The sequence below is a fragment of the Corapipo altera genome, unplaced genomic scaffold (genome assembly GCF_003945725.1).
Source record: "Corapipo altera isolate COAL_440 unplaced genomic scaffold, ASM394572v1 54, whole genome shotgun sequence".
NCBI lineage: Eukaryota > Metazoa > Chordata > Aves > Passeriformes > Pipridae > Corapipo > Corapipo altera.
The window spans coordinates 680,680-700,165 of NW_020884902.1; the positions used below are offsets into that span (position 1 = coordinate 680,680).

General features: G+C 38.6%; 1 protein-coding gene across 19 annotated transcripts in view; it reads left to right on the top strand.

Moving 5' to 3' along the window:
- The window catches only part of DLG1 (discs large MAGUK scaffold protein 1), a 116,976-nt gene that overhangs the window by 13,335 nt on the left and 84,155 nt on the right, over window positions 1-19,486 (top strand). For 12 of the 19 annotated variants that reach the window (XM_027650707.1, XM_027650709.1, XM_027650714.1 and 9 more), the window contains exons 1-2: window positions 7,341-7,843; window positions 14,380-14,544. In XM_027650707.1, the coding sequence (XP_027506508.1) occupies window positions 7,652-7,843; window positions 14,380-14,544 (357 nt within the window). In that variant the 5' untranslated portion in view covers window positions 7,341-7,651. Of the gene's footprint in view, window positions 1-7,339; window positions 7,844-14,379; window positions 14,545-19,486 lie in introns of those variants that run through there. The other 7 variants (XM_027650720.1, XM_027650721.1, XM_027650724.1 and 4 more) reach the window with 3 other exon arrangements.

The following is a 19,486-nucleotide window of genomic DNA, read 5'->3' on the forward strand; positions in this document are numbered from 1 at the left end:
GGTACTGGAGTACCCACAGAACAGCACTGCTGTCTAGGTTCTGTCCTGAGCTCAGTAGACTATTTTATAATTCAAATGTGATCGGTTTTCACTGTTTTTGAAACAGCAGGACTGGAAGACTGATTTGCTTGTCTCTGAGAAGAGCCTTCTCACTGTCTGCAGAAACAGTTATTATTGTTGGAGCACTTCATCTCCACTGGCTATGAGAGGTTATTAGCCTCTACTCTTTTCTGCTCTGCTGCTTTGATGTAGCACCAAATATGTCAAATTGCAGTCTTTTCTTCATGTTGTATTAAGCAACATGAACAGCTATTGAAATGAATCTGAAGTAGTGTGAGGCTTCGCCAGATAAGACATGTATTATTAATATATTTCCTCTCACTCATTTTCAGTTGTTTTTTATCAGTGTGCCCTTATTTTTCCAGCGGAGGCACAGATGCTTGATTAATGCTTTGAGAGTTATTCAGCAGCAGATCTACTTTCCTTGGCTACTTTGCATGGACCATTTAGAAGGTATTCCCTACTGAAAACTGCACTCCTAAAGAAGCTCTTTCAAAAAGATGGGATGACTCAGATTCTGAGCAATCCTGCAAGAGCTGAAGGATCTTCATATGTTGTCCATACTGGAATAAACCTCAAAGATGTCCCTCTTTCCTCCCATCACACTCCCCATCCAGTAGTTCCTGCATGACAGCCTGAATCAAACTAGCCTTGTGTTTCAGCCCAATAGGTGCTTAAGGAAAACCTTGTTTTGGAGATGTGCTTAGCCTAGTCAGCCTGGCTCCTACAGGGAGTAATCCAGAGTGATAAATTAGATCCTTGCTCCAGCCTGGTCTTGACACTGGGGAGAACAATTCCAACTAATCACACCCTGTTGGATTCAGTTTTTCCCACTGAGTATGACCTTGACAGTCTAACCTTGCTTGGCTGATAATCTTTATCACTTCAGATTAGAGTCCACCCATTTCAAATTCAGGCTGGGTGGAAGCTTCATTGAAGGTGTAAAGAAGGGATGAGACAAGGGTGTAAAGCTTTTGGCTCTTTCAGAAGGCCTGTTACTTATTGGACTTCTATAGTTTATCAGTTTAATCTTTGGGATATGGTGTCTGGTGTTCACTAGAAATCTTTCTGAGACTTGAATAGACCTTCTAGGGCTAAATACGAATACTTTTTTCTCCTGTGTGGACAGATGCAAGCAACACATCAAAGGCAACTTTAGATTAATCACATACTTTTACTCTAAGAGTGATTTCAGCTGTATTTTTTTGAATGCAAAGGACTTTTCAGGTCAGGCTGGTACTGGGTTTGTCTGGGACGGAGTTAATTTTCTTCACAGCAGCCCATATGGTGCTGTGTTTTAGACTGTTTTAGTTAGTGCTGAATAGTGCTCACACCATGTCAGGGCCTCTTCTGTTTCTCACTCTGCTGCCCCAGTGAGAAGGCTGGGGATGGGCAGGTGGTTGTGAGGGGATACAGCTGAAGCATCTGACCCAAAATGACCCAAAAGATACTTCATATACCTTAACATCTTGCTCAGCAATAACAGTGGAAGTAGCTGTTGCTGAGGTTGGTCATTAACCTGCTGGTACCTCACTTACATGTGGCTTGCCTCACTTACATGTGTGGCTGGTTGTTTTTTTGGGTTTTTTTGGTTTTTGTTTTTTTTTTTTTTTTAATGTCCCCTTTCACTTATTTATCTTGACCTATGAGGTTTCTCCTCTTCCTTTTGCCTTTTTGATTCTCTCCTTCATCCTTCTTGGGGGGAGTGAGCGAGCAATTGGGTAGGGGCATACCTGCCATCCAGGCTCAGCCTACCACAGGCTGTTTCTAGACGTGTTAAATATGCTTGAAGCAATGGAGTAGATTTTGATTTTAGGAATTTTCTAGTTGAGTTGTATTCTAATCACAGTACAGTCTATTCAGAATACAATAACTTTTTTTTCCTCACATAAATGTTGCCAATATAACAAAATTAATTTTTTGTAGTGAATGTAACACGAGGTCAGATAGATGCCAATCTACTGCATGTACAATGTCTTTAATGGATCAAACTTCGAGTATTGCAAAAGGAACAATTTATTTTCAGTAATTTCCTAGTCTGTTTTGAAGATATTCTCCTGACTTTTCTGGCTTCCAGCTAGGAAAAAATAACACTGAATTTTGGCTTTCATACTAGTCGTACTAGCCTCTCTAATTCTCAGGAACTTCTTGTGTGGCAACTAAAGATGTAAAACATGCTCCAGTAGTACTAAAATAATTCCAAAACATCAGAAAAGGGGGAAGAGATTCCACTCCAGGCCTTTTTAATTCTGAAACATGAAATGGCCTCATACCTGCCTTAGAAAGCATGACCTTTTTGTCAAGGTGTGCTACTATTTTAATATAAGCTACTATATACCATTTTACTAGACTTTCTCCCCTCTGATATTCTTGATCTCTTTCTCATTATGTAAATTCGGCTTGTTGTTGCTGAGGCAGCCTTATCCTCTTGCTGTTCCCCCTTCCTTTGGTGGGGATTTTTTGATATTTATTCTCTTGCCTGCTACCTACGTGCACATGATTGATGTCCTCAGAGACCTCTATCCTTCCAGTCAATTTGGCTGAAGTTAACCTATAGTGGTAGAATTACTAAGAGACAGCAACTGACAGATGAATGGTATGATTAAATATCTTTGAAATCACACTTGGAATACGCAGTGGTAACTGTCAGGAAAGTTTTGTGAAGTTTTGCTTCTGAATGCTCTTCAGTCTGTCAGCTCATATTTTGAAGCCTGATTATTTTTGCATATAGAGAACATCATTATGCAGACACGTCTGGGTTTTTTTCTCCAATATGACATTATATTTTCCATCTCTGTTTTGGACTGAAAGGAACTCTAGAAGCAAGCTTATACAGATGCCCATAGTGATGGTCACTCAGCTGGGAAGGGAAACATTCTTGACTGTTTTTTGGCTTGATTTATCAAGGCTTATGAAGGACCTCATCGGAGTGATGTCCCAGATCTGTCTTATACGTAACAATGTAAGGCTTGGAATAAACTGGGAGAAAAATCACAAACACCCACTGAAAAGTTTCTATTCATAGGACCTGTTCTGGGCTTAAATGCCATTGCGGGTCAAGTTTAAAAAAACAAAGAAGGCAACTATTAATCAGATTCTTCTTTCCCAAGTAACGTGTCACCTGCTTTCTGAAGTTAATGAGGCTGTGGTATTCTTCAAGGTTTTGGAAACTTAAGACATAGACAGCTGTATTTACCATATGCTAATTGTTCCAGAAAATATTTTTCTATTGTTGGGGTCAAAACAATAGAAAGGAGTCTCAATTTTTGAGAGAGTTCAGTGATGATTATTTTGGGCACATATGGGTCAGATTGAGCAGATATGGCACTGCAAATTTTGTATATGAGAGTATTAAGCTTCTTAAGAAGGGCAGATACACATTAGCATTCTGAACTGGAGGTGCAGCAATGGCCAAGCTCACAAAAAGGTGCTCCTAAGGTATGGAATATTGTTAAAGATACCTATTAGAAGGGGAATTTTCAGCTCACAGTGTTTTCAGTAAATAAACCTATTTGCCCGAAAGAACTGTGCAAATGATTTTTCTGGTAGTTTAGGAGCATGCAGAAACAAGCAGGACATTTCTTGGCTACTCTCAGAATTGGCTTGGATGGTCACCTGATACTTCAGGGAGCAAGAACTGCAGAGCCAAAGAGCTTCCTGGGTGCTGATGGATGCAGTTTGCATCAGACATCAGTTGTTCTCAAACTAGTGTTCAAATTTCATTTGCCTTATAGAAAACGCTTATAAAATTACTACTCCTTGGGTAAGAAATGATTACAGCCATTACATTAGAGCTCTCTGTTGGTGTAAGGTAATCTTAAACTAGTCTCCAAGGTTTTTTGCAGAGCTCTTTATGATTTTGGAATTCTGTGTACTCTTTGAAGACCTTACAGACTATGATTATGCAGAGCAGAGGTTAAATGAAGTTTATTGGATTTAAATAATTCTGATAAGCTTTTTTTGTTTTTTAATTTTATTGTATTAAGTATCCCAGAAATCTACCAGGTCAGGCTTCTGGGAAAGAGGGACCTAAACTTGAGTCCTGCCAGCTTGACAGGTGCCTGCAGTGATACTTAAGGGACGTGTTCTGTCTGAAGAAATATGAAGGCTAGTATAGCCTTTTCCCCTTGGGTTTGGCACTCTGAACAGTTGGTACATTTGTCAAGTTAGACCTTCACTACTCATTTCATTACAAGCTCCAGGTCTTACCTCTTATGAGATTGCTGTTTCCTAACCTGTGTTGTATTGAGGATACAGGTGGAACTCACGGATCAATGAAACTGGTACTATGTGTGTTCAATCACAAATAGTTGGCAAGTGCTGAACTGAAGCATTAAGTTTCTGTGAAAGTCTTACAGTGTGGGTTTTTTTGATACTGCAGAGCTCTTGTTTCTCTATATCCAATATTCATAGTGCTCAGGGAGACCTGGAAATAGGAGCTTCCTTATTTTATGATAACAAAATGAGTCTTGGTTACTAATTAAAGATCATAATGATGTGGATATTTTTATTGTGCACATGGGAGCTGTACATAAAGATGGATTATTGCCAAGTAAACATTCAAACAAAATCTGAAATAAAGGCAATTCATTTTTATGTAGTGTTTTTGTAAGAATGAAACCAGTCACTCTTACTGGGAACACTTTTGAGGAAACATGGAAACAGTGGTCTCTGACAGTAGGAGCCCAAGCTTTTATGTGATAATACAAAATACAGACTGATAAATGGGGAATGAGTAATGATAGGTAGCTAGGGGGTTAAGGGCATATTCTTCTTATTAACAGATTAGTCATTGTGTTAATAAATTTTTTTGTGTGTTTTGAAATGTTAATTCAACCTTCAGTTTGAATCAGAGCAGTAGTTAAGTGGGAATATATTTCCTTAGAGTTCAAAAGTAGACTTAGAAATACTCTCTTTCATATGTTTCTCTATATGATAATATATATTCATATTTCAGTGAAACCTTCATTACAGTTAAATCTCTGGCTTTAGTCAGAAAAATATATAAGAATATGTTTTAATTTTACAAGCTTAAATATTGTATTTTTAATCTTGTGGGCAGCCAGATGTAAAAGGTTTCATTTGTACTGAGGCCAAGACAATTTTGCAGTGTAACCAATTTATTTATCTACAGCTGCAAATATAAGGCTGAAAGATTCAGATGGTTTATGTGGTCTTCATCAACAATGTAGATGTAATTGCCTGAAGTTACTTAAGCTCTTTCTTCTTTATTGTATCTTACTGATGGAATCCTTTGTAGATGTGTAGACTCTATCTTCCTCTTATTGATTCTTCTATGCCCATGGCACATTAGAGCTTATATTTTCTGCATCACAAAAAGCTATTTCTGCAACATTCAAGAAATGCTTTTGGCACTTTGACTTTATTTGTTGTCATGAAATTGCCATGTGTTTGACTCTGTATTATTTCAGTGAGAAATTATCTTATTACAATGTGATTAGAAGTATGGAAGACGGATTGTTGATCCATGGTGCGTAGAAAAGGTTGTTTTGTGGGATAGGAACATTCTTGTGTTTGGCAAGAGACAGCTTTCTGTGACTGTGTTCCCCTGGTGCAGTGTTTCCTATTTCACATGTGTTGTTTGAGTATGTGCTCGGTTGTGCTCTGCTCTGCTGCTTCAGACAGAACACTGTTTACTGTGACCCCCAGCCTGCAGAAGGAACATAAAAGGGTTTTAGTTGTTCCATCATCCTTTTTTACTTAGGGCTACTCTTGGATTTGAATGTTCTTGCAAGAAAACATAATCTAATTTAGCTAGATAAAGAAGGTGGTGGGTTTTTTTTACAGCCTTTGTTTCTTTTTCTGTGACAATCAAGTTGAGTGTTAGTATTTTTCTTTGGCCCTGCCCCTACTGCTGCACTCACATGCAGAAGATGACCTTCTGTGGGAAATGATGTCTAAGGCTATTTGGTGAAAGATTGTAGGTCACTGGAAAGAAAACTGCTTATGAATATGGAAATGCTGTCATTGGTGATCCTTGGATACTCTACCAAGAAAGAGGTCCTCATGCAAATGGAGTTTATTTTGAGGTTTACTGTGGGCTGAGTTACACATTTTTCTCCAGACATGTTGTCTTAGTTTTGGTTTCATCAATCTGCACATTTATATAAAGATGACTGTCTCAGTATAATTCATGAAGTTACTCGTTTCTGAGCTGAAAGTGTGGATGCAATTTTACACTACACTAAACTTGCTACCTCAGGGGATGCTTATCAGGTAAACCAAATAAAGTAGAAGGGAGATGACTGAAGGCTGGAAAGGCTGGTACAGGTGTAAACTTAAGTGAACAGTCATGTCCTAAAGAGGGTTTTTTACAATACCACTTCTTAAAAAATAGAAATGATGGCTAATGTTATTTCATTGAAGTTTTTTGCAAAGGCTGGTTAGCTTATGATACAAGAGCAGAGTAATTGCAAAGGACATGTTTTTGATCAAGTTCTGTGGTGCAATTTATTAAAACATATAAATAGATTAAAATCCTGCGGGGACTACTGTACTTATAAAAAAGAAAATAAAGTTTGAATCCTATAGAGCTTGGTTTAAAAAAAGAAACCCCAAACAGAACATATTAAAAATAATTTTGCATCTTAGACTTGTTAGCACACAACAAACAACAACAAATCTTAAGGAGACTAGGACAGTATTTACTTCAGTTCTAAGGAAAAAAGCTTTGTTTTTTTTCCAACTCTTTTATTTAAGTGTTCACATGTACAGTTGTTTGAAATGCTTTACCAAGAGCTCTTCATAATCTAATTGATGCATAGTCCAGATTGTTCAGATTTCATAGTGGTAACTGAGGGGAAAATAGCAGCTTCTGATTTCATTGTGTGTTGAAGTTGGAGAATATTCACGTATTTCTGTAGCTGCTTCTTTATTGCTTTTGGTAGACCATTAGGAATTTTACTCAGCAGTTAAAAACCATTTTTTTGACGTGTCAAATAACCTTGAATTTTTAATGTTTGAAAATGAGGATTAAATATCCCAGAGCCATTCATTTTGTGGTCTGCTGACACTTCCTTGAAAAAGCTAGTGTAAACTGCAGATCAGCAAATTCCCTGCTGTCAGGCTTACGACGTCCCCGGTTTTATAATTACACACAGCTGATTTTCAAATGGGTTTTCACATGCTCATTGGTGCAGTGCGAAAGCACCTTGCAGGGAGCGTTGGGCTTATCTCTGTCGGGCCGTGTAACGAGTCCCTTGCTGCAACATCTCGCCCCTCCCCTAAGCAACCAGCACACACTGAGCAGTGGCTCTGCTGGAGTTGCTCCTGTTTTCATGGAGGAGATAGCAGTCCTTGCACTGCAGCAGGTGGAGCTGCCTTGGATCTAACCCGAGGTTCTGGCTGAGAGGATCCGAGTGTTACTTTGGGCCGTGAGACAGTTGTCACTTGGAGCTGGCGCTGACATAATTAAAGATAAAGCTGACTCAAAAATTTTGAAAATGGACACAGGATTTTTTCTTTGCATTTTTTATAAGGTCTGGTTCCTAACGTGAAGCAAAATTTTTCCTGAAGGATTCAACCTATTTAATATAAAGGCTTATATTTGAACACTATGGACCTAGAATAAATGTCAAAGACAGGCAGCAAGCAGCGCTTACAGAGGCATTTTTCTGGAATCTCAGTCACGGATCGATTGAAGTGCACAGGGTCTGAAAAAATGTCTCCTAGCATAAAAAACTTGGATTGTTTTTCTCCGATGCTATGCCACTGTAAAGTAGCATGTACGAACAACACAATATCTTTAATGTTTGGATGTAAGGTGGGTCTATAAAAGGACTTTCCTGGAAATGTAAGCTGCATTTAATGGATGATTGCTTTTGTGTCTAATGTAACTGTACCTTAAATTTCTGGTAAAATAGTGTGTATTTTGTTCCATGCCTTACTCAATTATCCGAGCTCTTAGTGATGGTGACAGTGGTGATGAATTATCATGCCTACTGTTTAGAGATCCCTTTGAACAACATTTTGAATTTACTGAATGCCGCATGTAAAATGTCGTCATTCTCCGTTAATCACCATTAATCATCATGTAATCAGTTTGTTGCACTTGGCTTTCATTTTCTTCAGCTGTAGAGAATTAAATACACAGGAGACTTGCACTGAGATGCAGGGCTGGAAATGCCTCCTAACATCATATTGATGGAAGCAATTGTTAGTGGCAGGTTTGGGTTTAACAGTGCCCTCGGGCATTTAGTCATTTTAGGACTACATCAACTGTTTAGGTTGCAGAGTAATAAAACATATATAATTTGGTAATCCTCAAAATGGTAAACAAATATATTCAGTGTCACATCAAAAATGCTTTTTTCAGTAAAATTAACATGCAATGTCAAGGATATGATGAGAATGTTAACTACTGGAAAGCCCCTTTAAAATTAAAGGGATATGTGTATGAAGTTACTTTTCAGACAGAAATTTGGAAATCTTTCTCTCCAAAACTTACTTTACGTATTCAGTGTTTCCAAGTCAGTGTAGGTTATTTTAAGGAAAAAAAAATTTTGACTGGATTTTATTTTGTGAAGTGGGATCAGTTGTGTGTACACATATACACAAATATATGCATGTGTGGTACATTTATATATATATATATGTATCACGAAATGTTGATGTTGAATAAATGTCACCTAGGTTGGGAGGGAGGAGTCAAAATTTTTATGGCTATTCTGATAGTGTAAATATTACAAAACTTAGTTAAATACTTTATTTCCAGGAGGCAGACTGTGTCTTATTTTGAATCTGCTTATCCTTCCTGTGTCCAGAGCATTTTTCAATTGAAAATATGTATTTATTGATGCAATTTCGAAACTAATTGATATAACATTAAGATTTCTTTCCTTCTTTTTTTGTGGAACTGCACCCCCCTTTCCTTATTTATAAGCTCACGTTTAAACAGTGAACTTGGGAGGAAAGCCATGGAATGAAAATACTCTCGGGTTGGATTTTGCCCGCTGAGCTGCAGAGCAAGCAGGGACGCTGTTCACTTTAAGAGCAAACTAAAAATATCCAGCCAACATCCAGCATCCACTTTGGGCATGTTGTGCTGGGGCTGAGCGATGGCGGCGGTTCCCCGCGGCGCGGCCCCTCCGCACCTTCCCCAGCCCCGCACCTTCCCCAGCCCCGCACCTTCCCCAGCCCCGCACCTTCCCCCGGCGCTGGCGGGCGGGGGGCGGCCGCCCGAGAGCGCTGCGGGTGAGAGGGGGTCACACCGCCTCCGAATCCCTGCCGGCACAGTTCCTCATCACTGCCTTCATTAGTGTCCTTCGCCTGCACAGCTCCTCAGTGCGCCTGGCAGAGCAGACCCCCAGCTTCCTGAGCGCCGTTAATTCAGCAAGGTTGTGCTTGAAAATGTCTTGGACTGTTTATGCACAGGCTTTAGTTATCTCCAGGATAAACGTGTATTGCTGTTAATCCAGAGTGGGTGCTCTCTGCTACCTACATACTACCTCTATATTACCTGCATCCCAAATAAACTGAAGGATTTCTCTTTAAATAGTGACTTTCTGGTAGCGCAGAGAGATTTTGCACCAGGCACTCCTCAATTTTTGGATAAAAGTTGTAGTGCTGCATAGTACTAAAAGTAAAATGCTCTTGTCCTCTGGGAAGATACAGCTTTTGAATATTGAAACAGTCAGTATTTAAATGACAGTGTGAAATAGTAGTGCAGGGTTACCTACACCAGTCCTTCACATAAAGAAACAATCTCACATAAGTAATCACATGAAATAGTCTTCAGTTTTCCTTTTTGAGCACATGAAAAGAACATTCACAATCTGACTGTTCCTTCTTTAGTTTCTTTTCCTTGACCTTCTGGGACAAGTGAACCTCACTGCAAATTTTCCTGGAATTTTTGTAAATGTATATACTTAACTTGTTTTATTGTTTGTGGATGTCCATGATATGAGTCATTACATAAATACTTACATTTAACACAGGCTGGGCATTTTGACATATGATGGAACACTGTGACCTAAATAAGCATGTTATAAGCAGTTTTATTCAAGATACAATGTCAAACTGAAACTGTCCAAAGAGGGTGAAATCTTTATGTCTTTGTCATAGCCGTAGTTATTAAAAGAAAACTTAGTGCTTTTATTTGAGAATGAAGTTAGTTACTCAGAGTACCAAACTTGTGTTTAAATAAGCAAACCCAAAGGTCAAAAAACCCCTTCCAGTATTTCAAGTCATTCTGTTTATTGTATGTTGAAACCTCAATTGAAAATAATACTGAATGTCCTATTTTATGATCAGTGAAGAAGTTCTAAAAAGACACAAACACTATCATCCTCTTTTCTTACATTACTGAAGTTTCTTTTGTTATTCACAGGCTTTCAACTTCTCAGTTTGAATTGCTGTTCACTTGCAAAGAGATTTTATTTGGCTTGCATAGTCTGTTTTTTACAAACAAAAAGTTTTCAAGGTGACTTTAGTTCTGCAGTAGTGGAACATACCTTTAGTTTTGTGTCCATTCTTTTTTTCCCTTCATGAGGAAGGCACTGTTACTTTCCTAAGCACTTCCACTAGGCTGCAGGAAAGATTGATTGTACAAAAGGTGTTAGCATCTTAATATATTATTAATTTTGGATTAGCTTTGTTTTAGCAAGATTATGCAAAAATTGTCTGTATGGTTACTTTTGTTATTAGAGTGGTTGGAAGTTATTTTCTGCTGAGTGGTATCTGGACCTCAGTTGGTTTTGGAGAGATGTGAGGAGAACTGGAGGTATTTAGATTTTTCTACCCATTTGCTTTTGACATTGCATCCTAGTTATCTTATGCAGAAGTGGAGATGATGTTGCATGTCAAAGTGTTTCACAGTAACTTCAGTTGCTGAAATGATCTTTTAAAGTGTCCTTTCAGATTTAGTTTTGACTTGTAAAGTGAAGCAGTGACTGAACAAGGGCAAGTATTTATTTAAACTTGGAGAATTGAGTGCAAACGGTCTAAAGTCACTCTGTTTGATCAGCTGCCTGTTCATACTGCAGCAGAGAAGGTCTGGCCCTGTAAGCTTCAGTATATTTAGTGAATTCAAATGATTAGATTTACTTATTGAAGTCCTCACTTATTCTTAATCCCTTTCAAAACATGGTTGGACTTGTACAGTGAAAATTAAAACTAACCCAGGGACAGACTGTGTAAGTCAGACTGTGTGTTTCCCCAGGGTTTGTTGGTTTTGTTGTTTGAAGTGTGCAGTAACTTGGAAGTCATATGGCTGGTGGGGGGGGAGGGTTACAGTCTGGAGAAGGCAAGTGAGTTTAAGAAGTTAACTCATGAACATTTATTTTTTTTTAGTTGTCCATTCACTCTTAGATTAAGTATGTTTTAGCACTGATTTTTTTCTTTGTGTGTAGAGAAGATACATTATTGTGCTTTCAAATTTGTTTTCACATAATGTAGTGGATTGATATGTACCTCTAGTATGAATTGGATTTTGGTGCACTTCCCATTTTGAAGAGAACTGTAGTTATTGCTGCTTCACATTCTGTCATTAGATCATCTTGTAGTTAAGGATGTTCTAGCATAATTAATTTTCTGTCCATGAATGTGACATTCTGTAAGGCTTGAATCTAGAATAACTGTGTTCCATGCTGCTATGAATATGGGTTGTGAGTTTAGGACATGGGATTGTTTAAGTTTTCCCTAAATCATTTCTTTTCACTTCTATCTCAGTAAGGTTTCTCATAAGAGGATCTTTAGAAAAAATATAAACCCACAACTTAATTGTCTCTAGGGGGTAGTTTATGTATCAATCTGTTTGAAATATCTTCTTTTTAAAATACAGATAAGAGATTAGGCAGACTCAAATGAACCTTTTTCAGAATGTTTCCTAAAACTTTTCCTTGCTTTTTCTGTGAAGAGGTGATCTTTATTCTGAAAAATGGTGCTATAAAATGTCCACAAAATCCTTGTTAGTCCTGGATATTGTTGCAGATACTTTATTCATTGTTATTTCTGTTTAATTTTGCGAGGCCTGGGACCTGAAGTAGGGAGGTTGTGGACCTGAACAGGGATTTTATTGTGGTCAGTTGGGACCATCTTCTCGTCTCATGCAAACCAGCACTGGTTTATTTAAAGGGATTTTTCAGTAGTTTACATCAGTAAGTAATTTAATCTGCAGAGTTTGGTGACAGTTCAAAACTCATTGAAGGTATAATCTAGCCTCAAGATATCCTGTTAACTGTCTTCCATCAGAAGAGAAATGTTTTAAATTAATTTTGACACACCTGTGTTTTGCAACAGAATCCTTTGGGGCAGTATCTCTGTCAGAAGTCCGTGTTAAATGTTTAGTACTTGGTTGCTTTGGACTTAAAATTATGGTTATAAATTATAGAGCAGTCCATAAAGCTTCTTAAAGAGTAGCTAAATTGCTTGGCCACTACCTAACTGGTTGCTGGGAAGCTTCCAAGGTGTGCAGCTGAGGCAGTCTGGCTGCAAGTTCAGAGCTGCTTTGCCACACCTTTTTGTTTCCTTTGATGTGTCCATTGCTCAGATGGCTCTTGTAAACCGGGGTCTCCTTGGGGTCTGGGTTTGGGTGCAGGACTGGATTCTCTTGCTTGTAAGCAGAGTCATGGTCTGCTCCTGGGTTGACCCTACTCTTTACCTGCTTTTCTCCCTGTCGTGCCAGCATTGCTGCTCGTCTCAGCTTGTCATGAGCCACTTCAGGGAACTACAGAAAAATCAGTATTGCTGGAAGAGGGAAGGAACATTCTGCTGGATTAGCTTGCTGAGCTCTCTCCCCATCTGCAGTTGGATGTGAGCTCCCAACCAGGGGCAGTGGGATGAAGTTGTACAGCTCGACCAAAGCGACTGAAGGGGTTCTGCTCCTTTGGGCAGTGGCTGCCCTTGAGTGAGCTGGGCTCTGCTGTGGAATCACATCTTTAGACTCCTATGGAGGGGAACTTGCACGGGGCTTTGCTTCATATTTAGCAGCAGAAATAACTTGGCATGACTGGAACAGCTGACTGAATTCTGAGAGCAGGGGAAGGGGCAGAGTTGAGTGGTGCCTGTTTGACCAGCCAGGTCACCTGAATGCACTGCCTCACACAAGGGGCAGTGTTGCAGAGGTGATGCTCCACAGTGAAGCAGCACTAAACACTTCCACTGTGATGGAGAATTAGCTGTTACAAGATGCAGTAGTTTGCTTCACTGGAAGCACTTTGCTGAAAAGCAGTTTCTGTAAAGGGCAAGGATAGTGTGGTACCTTTTAGAATAAGTAGTGATCTGGATATTATGATTTCATGCACTTCATGTCCTTGTCTTCTATTTGCGTTTTGAAACATTATCATGTAAGTATTTAATGTAGTGTATTTTAAACATTAATTCTGTTGTTTGTAGTAGTTTTAAGTTGGGAGATATTTTGCAAATAATGGTGAAGTCAGTCTTGAATACTGCATCAAAATCCAATTAGCAGTTCACTTCTAAAATGGTTTTTTTTTAGAAGCTTGTAGACCCTGTCAGTGGTTTTTAGGGGAGAGAATTCTTTACCACAACATTTTTTTCACTTTTAATCAAAATGATAACATACTGATCTAATAAAACTTCATATGTACTATGTTATTATAAGCACTGATCCACCTTATAATGTAAACATATATTTATTAGTGAAATCTAGAGCCTGTTTGCACTCAAGCATGTTCAGATACCTGTTTCTAATGTCTCTGGTTTCAGGAAAAAAGCAAGGTAATTCTGTGCTTTGTCTAAAAGTATTGGCTGTTCTATAAAGGAAATTAGTTTAGATTGACCAAATAGTTTAGACTCTTTGGCTAATTTGTGTGGGGTTTTTTTGTGTTGATGTTTTTGCGTGTGCCCCCCCTCCCCTTCCCAAATTCCCAGTAAAAAATGCTAGGGGAATATCTTCTATTGTAAATATTCTTCAGTAAGAGGAATAACTTTGTCCAACTTTAAAATGATTATGTGTTTAGAAGGTTTTTCTGTACCATTAGTGATGTGACATACCTTCCCTGTAAACTAGTAGTAACTCTGTACGTAGTCAGGATATAGTAGTAGTGTGTGAATGTCATTAGAAAATGTCGAGTTGCAACTTCTGGACACAGTAAACCCTACTGGGGTTTAGGTAACTTCATAGTAATTCCAGGTGAGACTAAAAGGGCTGGGACATTTTTGGACAGGATCAGTCTTTAAACTAAAAATACTAATTAAAACTTTTATTTATAGATTTTATTGCCTTCAAGTCAGCAAGGTCGGAAGAATAACTATTTCTGTTTGACTTAGGTTTTCTGGATAATCTGTTCCCATTTCTGTGGTGGACTGATCTTTTTGTGTACTTTTTTTTTTTTTCAGAAATACCGCTATCAGGATGAAGACACACCTCCACAGGAGCACAGCTCTCCACACATTGCCAATGAGGTGACGGGCCCAGAGCTGGTTCATGTATCGGAGAAGAATCTGTCACAGATTGAGAATGTCCATGGATTTGTTTCCCATTCTCATATTTCACCAGTAAAGGTAGGCATTTTTACGGTTAAAAGAAGAGTGAACTCTTTGATGTGCCCTCCAGGTATTTAATTTTGTGGGGCAAAAAAAATACTTGTGATACACCTGCTTCTGTTTGTTTTTGTGGAACTGCTCATTTGTAAAATTTACTTTGTAGACATTAAAGCATTGACTTAGTTCCACACATTCTGTCTAAATGTGCATGGTAGTAAAATGCCCAGAAAGCAAATACAGGTGACTGAAGGTTCTGGGTATGGTTCTGAGGGGTACTGTAGTTCCTGCTGTCACTTACATTTTGGGTTTTCTGTCAGGACCCCATAGAATTGATTCTGAGTTTGTTTCTAATAAGGATTTTAATTGATGCCTATGTGGAAAACATAATAAGCCAAGTGTGATGTATGTTTGGAGTTTTTCAGCAGGTAGCTGAAAAACTCCATTATTCTCAAAACATCTCCAGTAACCTCAGGACAGATTTAAAGATTAAGACAACAAACTAAGTATGAGGTTATGGAGGAGTTTATAAAACAGGCATTTTTATTCACTGGGTTAGTAGGTAGATGCAGCTTAATAATTTTCTGAATAGCACAGCATTTGGTGTACTAGACTGAGTGCTGTTTTCTGGAACACCTCTGAGTGATTTGATACTGGTGACTGGGCTTTAGAGTGATGAGATGGACTCACATTGTACTAGGCCTATAACTTGATGTATTTAGCATGAATTGTTGGTGTGTGATAGTGTCCTTTGTGACTGCAAAGAACAAATGCTGTTACACTGAGAGCAGCCCTGGGGAGAAGGACTTGGGGGTGCTGGTGGATGAGAGGCTGGACATGACCTGTCCATGTGCACTGGCAGCACAGAAAGCCAAGTGTGTCCTTGGCTGCATCCCAAGCAATGTGGGCAGCAGGGCAAGGGAGGGGATTCTGCTCCTCTGTTCTGCTCTTGTGAGACCCCAACTGCAGTGCTGCATCCAGCTCTGGGGAAGTGGAGCAGCTGAAGTAGGTCCAGAGGGGTGCCATGACGATGATCAAAGGACTGGAGCATCTCTGCTGTCAAGACAGGCTGGGGGAGTTGGGGATGTTCAGTTTGGAGAAGAGAAGGCTCCAGGGAGACCTTAGAAACCTGTCCAGTACCTAAAGGTACAAAGAGAGCTGGAGAGGGAATTTTTGCAAGGACATGTAGTAGGGGATGGTTTTAAATTGAACAAGGATAGATTTAGATTAGGTAAGAGGAAGAAATTCTTTATTGTGAGAGTGATGAGACTGGAACCGGTTGCCCAGAGGAGCTGTGGATGCCCCAGCATTGAAGGCCAGGTTGGATGGGGCTTTGAGCCACCTGGCCTAGTTGTGTCCAAGCCCATGGCAGGGAGTTTGGAACTATATCATCTTCAATGTCTCTTGCACCCCAGATCATTCTGTGACTTGTATGATTCTATGATATTTTAAGAAAAAAGTTGGTTTAAACCTAGTTATATTTTCTTTTTTTTTAAATTATGAAGAAAAATCTTATTGAATGTATGAGCTCTTTATAACTGACCTGTAAGGATTCTGTAGAAGAACCAGTTATAGTGAGTGTTTTTACTACTTGTTTTCCAGGTTTTCCAAGATTTTAAAACAGTATATGATGATATTGAACACAGTTCTTTTTCCTTGTAACTCCATAATGAACTCTGTATTTTTCCATAGTCTTCAGCTACACAATCTGAATTCTTTAGGCCTTATGAATAACCATTTTGAAGTGGTCTAGACTGACCTCTGAAGAGCCTTCTAAGAATGCTAATGTGGCAAAGCTTTCATTTTTGAGAATGGACAGGACTTCGATCTTTTCTTGCTTATGAAGGTAGACACAGAGTAACACACTTTCATGTGTGTAATTCCCTGAATTTATTGATATTCAGAAAGTAATACAACACATTCTGTGTGCAACCATTAGAAATAAAAAACCAATTATCTTCCTCTGAGGGTTTAAGGTTGACTTGCTTTATTTACAAGCTTTTCCTAATTCCTAGAGCAGTTAGTCCTGCCTTTCAGAAAGCATAAAGGGATCGAAAAGGCCAAGAGGTGAGCTGTAAAATGGTCTGGAAGAAAGAAAACTATTTTGGAGATAGTTAAGCAGTGTGTAAGTATATTTACAAAATATATATTTACAAAATACCTTCTCAAAGTACTGTGTATCTTCGGTCTCTGAGGAAGATTACTATTATCTTTCTCAAATTAATAAGTGCTGGGAAATAATCACTTGATAAGAAAGACTGTGTGTAAGGGAAATACTGTGCAGCTTGTGTTACCCTTTATAGCATATATCTGATTAGTTTCAGGTGACTGCTCTCTATTAATGTCATAGCAATGTATGGTAAACTGAAATTTTTCTGGTCTTTGTTCATCTGAAAACTGGGGTGAATGCTCTGGGTTTCAGTTGTTTACCAGCATTTTGTGGAATTACAGATTCTGATGCTAGTCGACTGCTGGCTTACTTTTCTCCTGAAGAAATTTACTTTGAATATATTGTTTATAATCAGTCTGAAATCTTATGATATTTGGAGTGAGGGGTGCATCTGTAGTTTCACAGACCCTGGAAGACTTTTTGGGACCTTTAAGAGCAAAATGCCTTTGAGATCACAAAGTTTCTTTTCAGACAGGAGATAGTTTGCTGAAGTTACTGGAAAAAATGATGTTAAAACTTGAGCATGTCAGAAAAAACCCAAGGTTGCTACTGCATTATTAGTATAGCTGGTCTGCTCTTCTTTTGGCCTGATGATCTGCAAGATGTTTGTAGTTTTGGCATAGCTTGTGCTGAAGATAATTTAGCAACAACAGCTCTGAGTTAGGAGCGCTGTGTGTGATTTGTTGGGTAGGTTGGCTTGATGAACTATGCAAGGACCAGCTCTAGGCTGATACACAAGGTTTTGATCAGCTTTGTTCAATAGTTCATTGCTTAAGGAAACTAAATGTAATAGAGGACATTTTGTTTCATTACAAGAATAAAATAATAAGAGGAGTTTGTTTTTTGTTTTAAATATAAATGTTAAATGCACTTGAAATTTCAAATACAGCATCAGTAGTTTGAAGAAGTCAGTGGTTTTATGATCATATGTTGCTTTTTAAGTAGTACTGCAGAGGGCAGTACAATCAGATTTTGAGGAATACCTTCTGTTATCGCAAGTCCTCTGCAGTCTGGAGCAATAACATAAAAGAATGGAAGGGAAGGGAGATTCCTGGTTCTGACTAGTTTGCATTTTGTTCTTGAGAGAAACTTTCAAATACTGTAGGACTTAAAGCAGCTTTTACAACTTGCTTGGACCGGTGGATGCTCTTTTCTAAAAGCAGCTTTCAATGACCAAATGTGTATCCCAAATTTTTAGAGGATGAGCATGTAAGTATTGTTTATCAAAGGTTCCACAGTAAGTGCCGTAGTAACACAAGGTGGTTTATCTTCTTGACAGAGGAATGGGTTGCCTCAGATTCAGATTGGGTTAAAATATTGCATGTTTGTAATTGGCATGAAATGAAGTGATACCTGCTGTACTGATTCAAAGTTTAAATAAGACTTACAGGTTTTGTCTTGTTGGAGTGGAGCTTTGTCAGTTTAAGAAGAAATGTTTACTTCTTGTGTCTCAAGTAACAAAGGAGTAAACATGACCCAGGAGATTTCATGTCCTCTGTTCCCTATTTAATACTGTGTCAAGTGGAAGCCTAATTAATGCTGTAAAACAGCCCTTTTTTTTTTTTTCATGTTTAATGGTAGAGAATCATGAAGAGATAGAGAAAATGGTCAAACTTCAGATCCTTCACAGATATTCTGTCCCAAACATTTTAAAAAATATTTTCAGGTAGGTAGGCAGCTGGTAGCATAATTTCTTTAGTATGAGGTTTCCAAATTCTTTGTAGGAACTCGTGGTTAGAATGCGAGGTTCCTTGAGTTCTGCAACGAAGTGGGATCCCGTTGGACTGACTGTCATGGACTTGAGGCAACACGTTGCTCTGCAGGTTGGCCACAAGATGGCGATGCTACAAAAGGGTTTATTTCAATGTAACACTGAATTTAGCTGCAGTATCACACCTTCAGAGTGAGGGGCTTGGATTTAACATCTCCTTTTATTAAAAAGCTCCAATCAAGTGAATTCTGCCACAGATATGATATAATACCAAGCAATTTTTTAAACTGTGGAGTGGAAGCTGGAGTTTTCTTTCGAGGAAAAAAAGCGTTGAATAACAGATTATTACAAGGCTATAAAATAATGGATCATGGTGTAATAAGACAAAAAAAAAATCAGTAATCTTCATTTAAAGCAATTTATGCATGAAAGGGAAAACATATTTATGATGCAACATGGCAATTCAGTATTTAAGTGTAGATCCTGGTTGGGGCTTCCATATATTTCAGTATTATGCTTGTGTATTGTATGTTGATATTTTGGGCTATTGTTTCACTGGTAATACAGAAACTCTGAAGGAAACATGTAATAATTTGTAAAAACAGGAAGCTTACCTTTCCTCTTTCTTAGAAGCAGAGGTTTGTGTTTCTGTGCCCCATATCCCGTCCTCAGTGTCGTGGACACATTGTTTCAAAAAAGCTTCTACACAGTGTGTCAGTGGTACCCAAACCTTCTCCAAACAGGCTTTGTAATCCCACTGCAGTAGTGCAGCTGGCCACATGCACTGTAGTTTTTTACTCAGTGAATAAATATCTTGTGCTTACTCAGTGTATCCTTGGTTTTTTCATGTTTAGTCATCTTTGCAAAAGTATTTCCAGGACTGATTGGTATTTAAGCTTAATGGTTTTAAATTAACCCTGATTTGAAACTGCTTATCTATTAGTGCCACAGTGCTGTATAACAGTCTACTTATCCTGACTGTGGTATCACAGGAATGAAATGTGGCAAGGTGGTACTTGTTCTTAAAATAGCTCCCAGAAGGGAGAGGAGAAATTGGAACTCACTCTCATTTCTGTACTGGC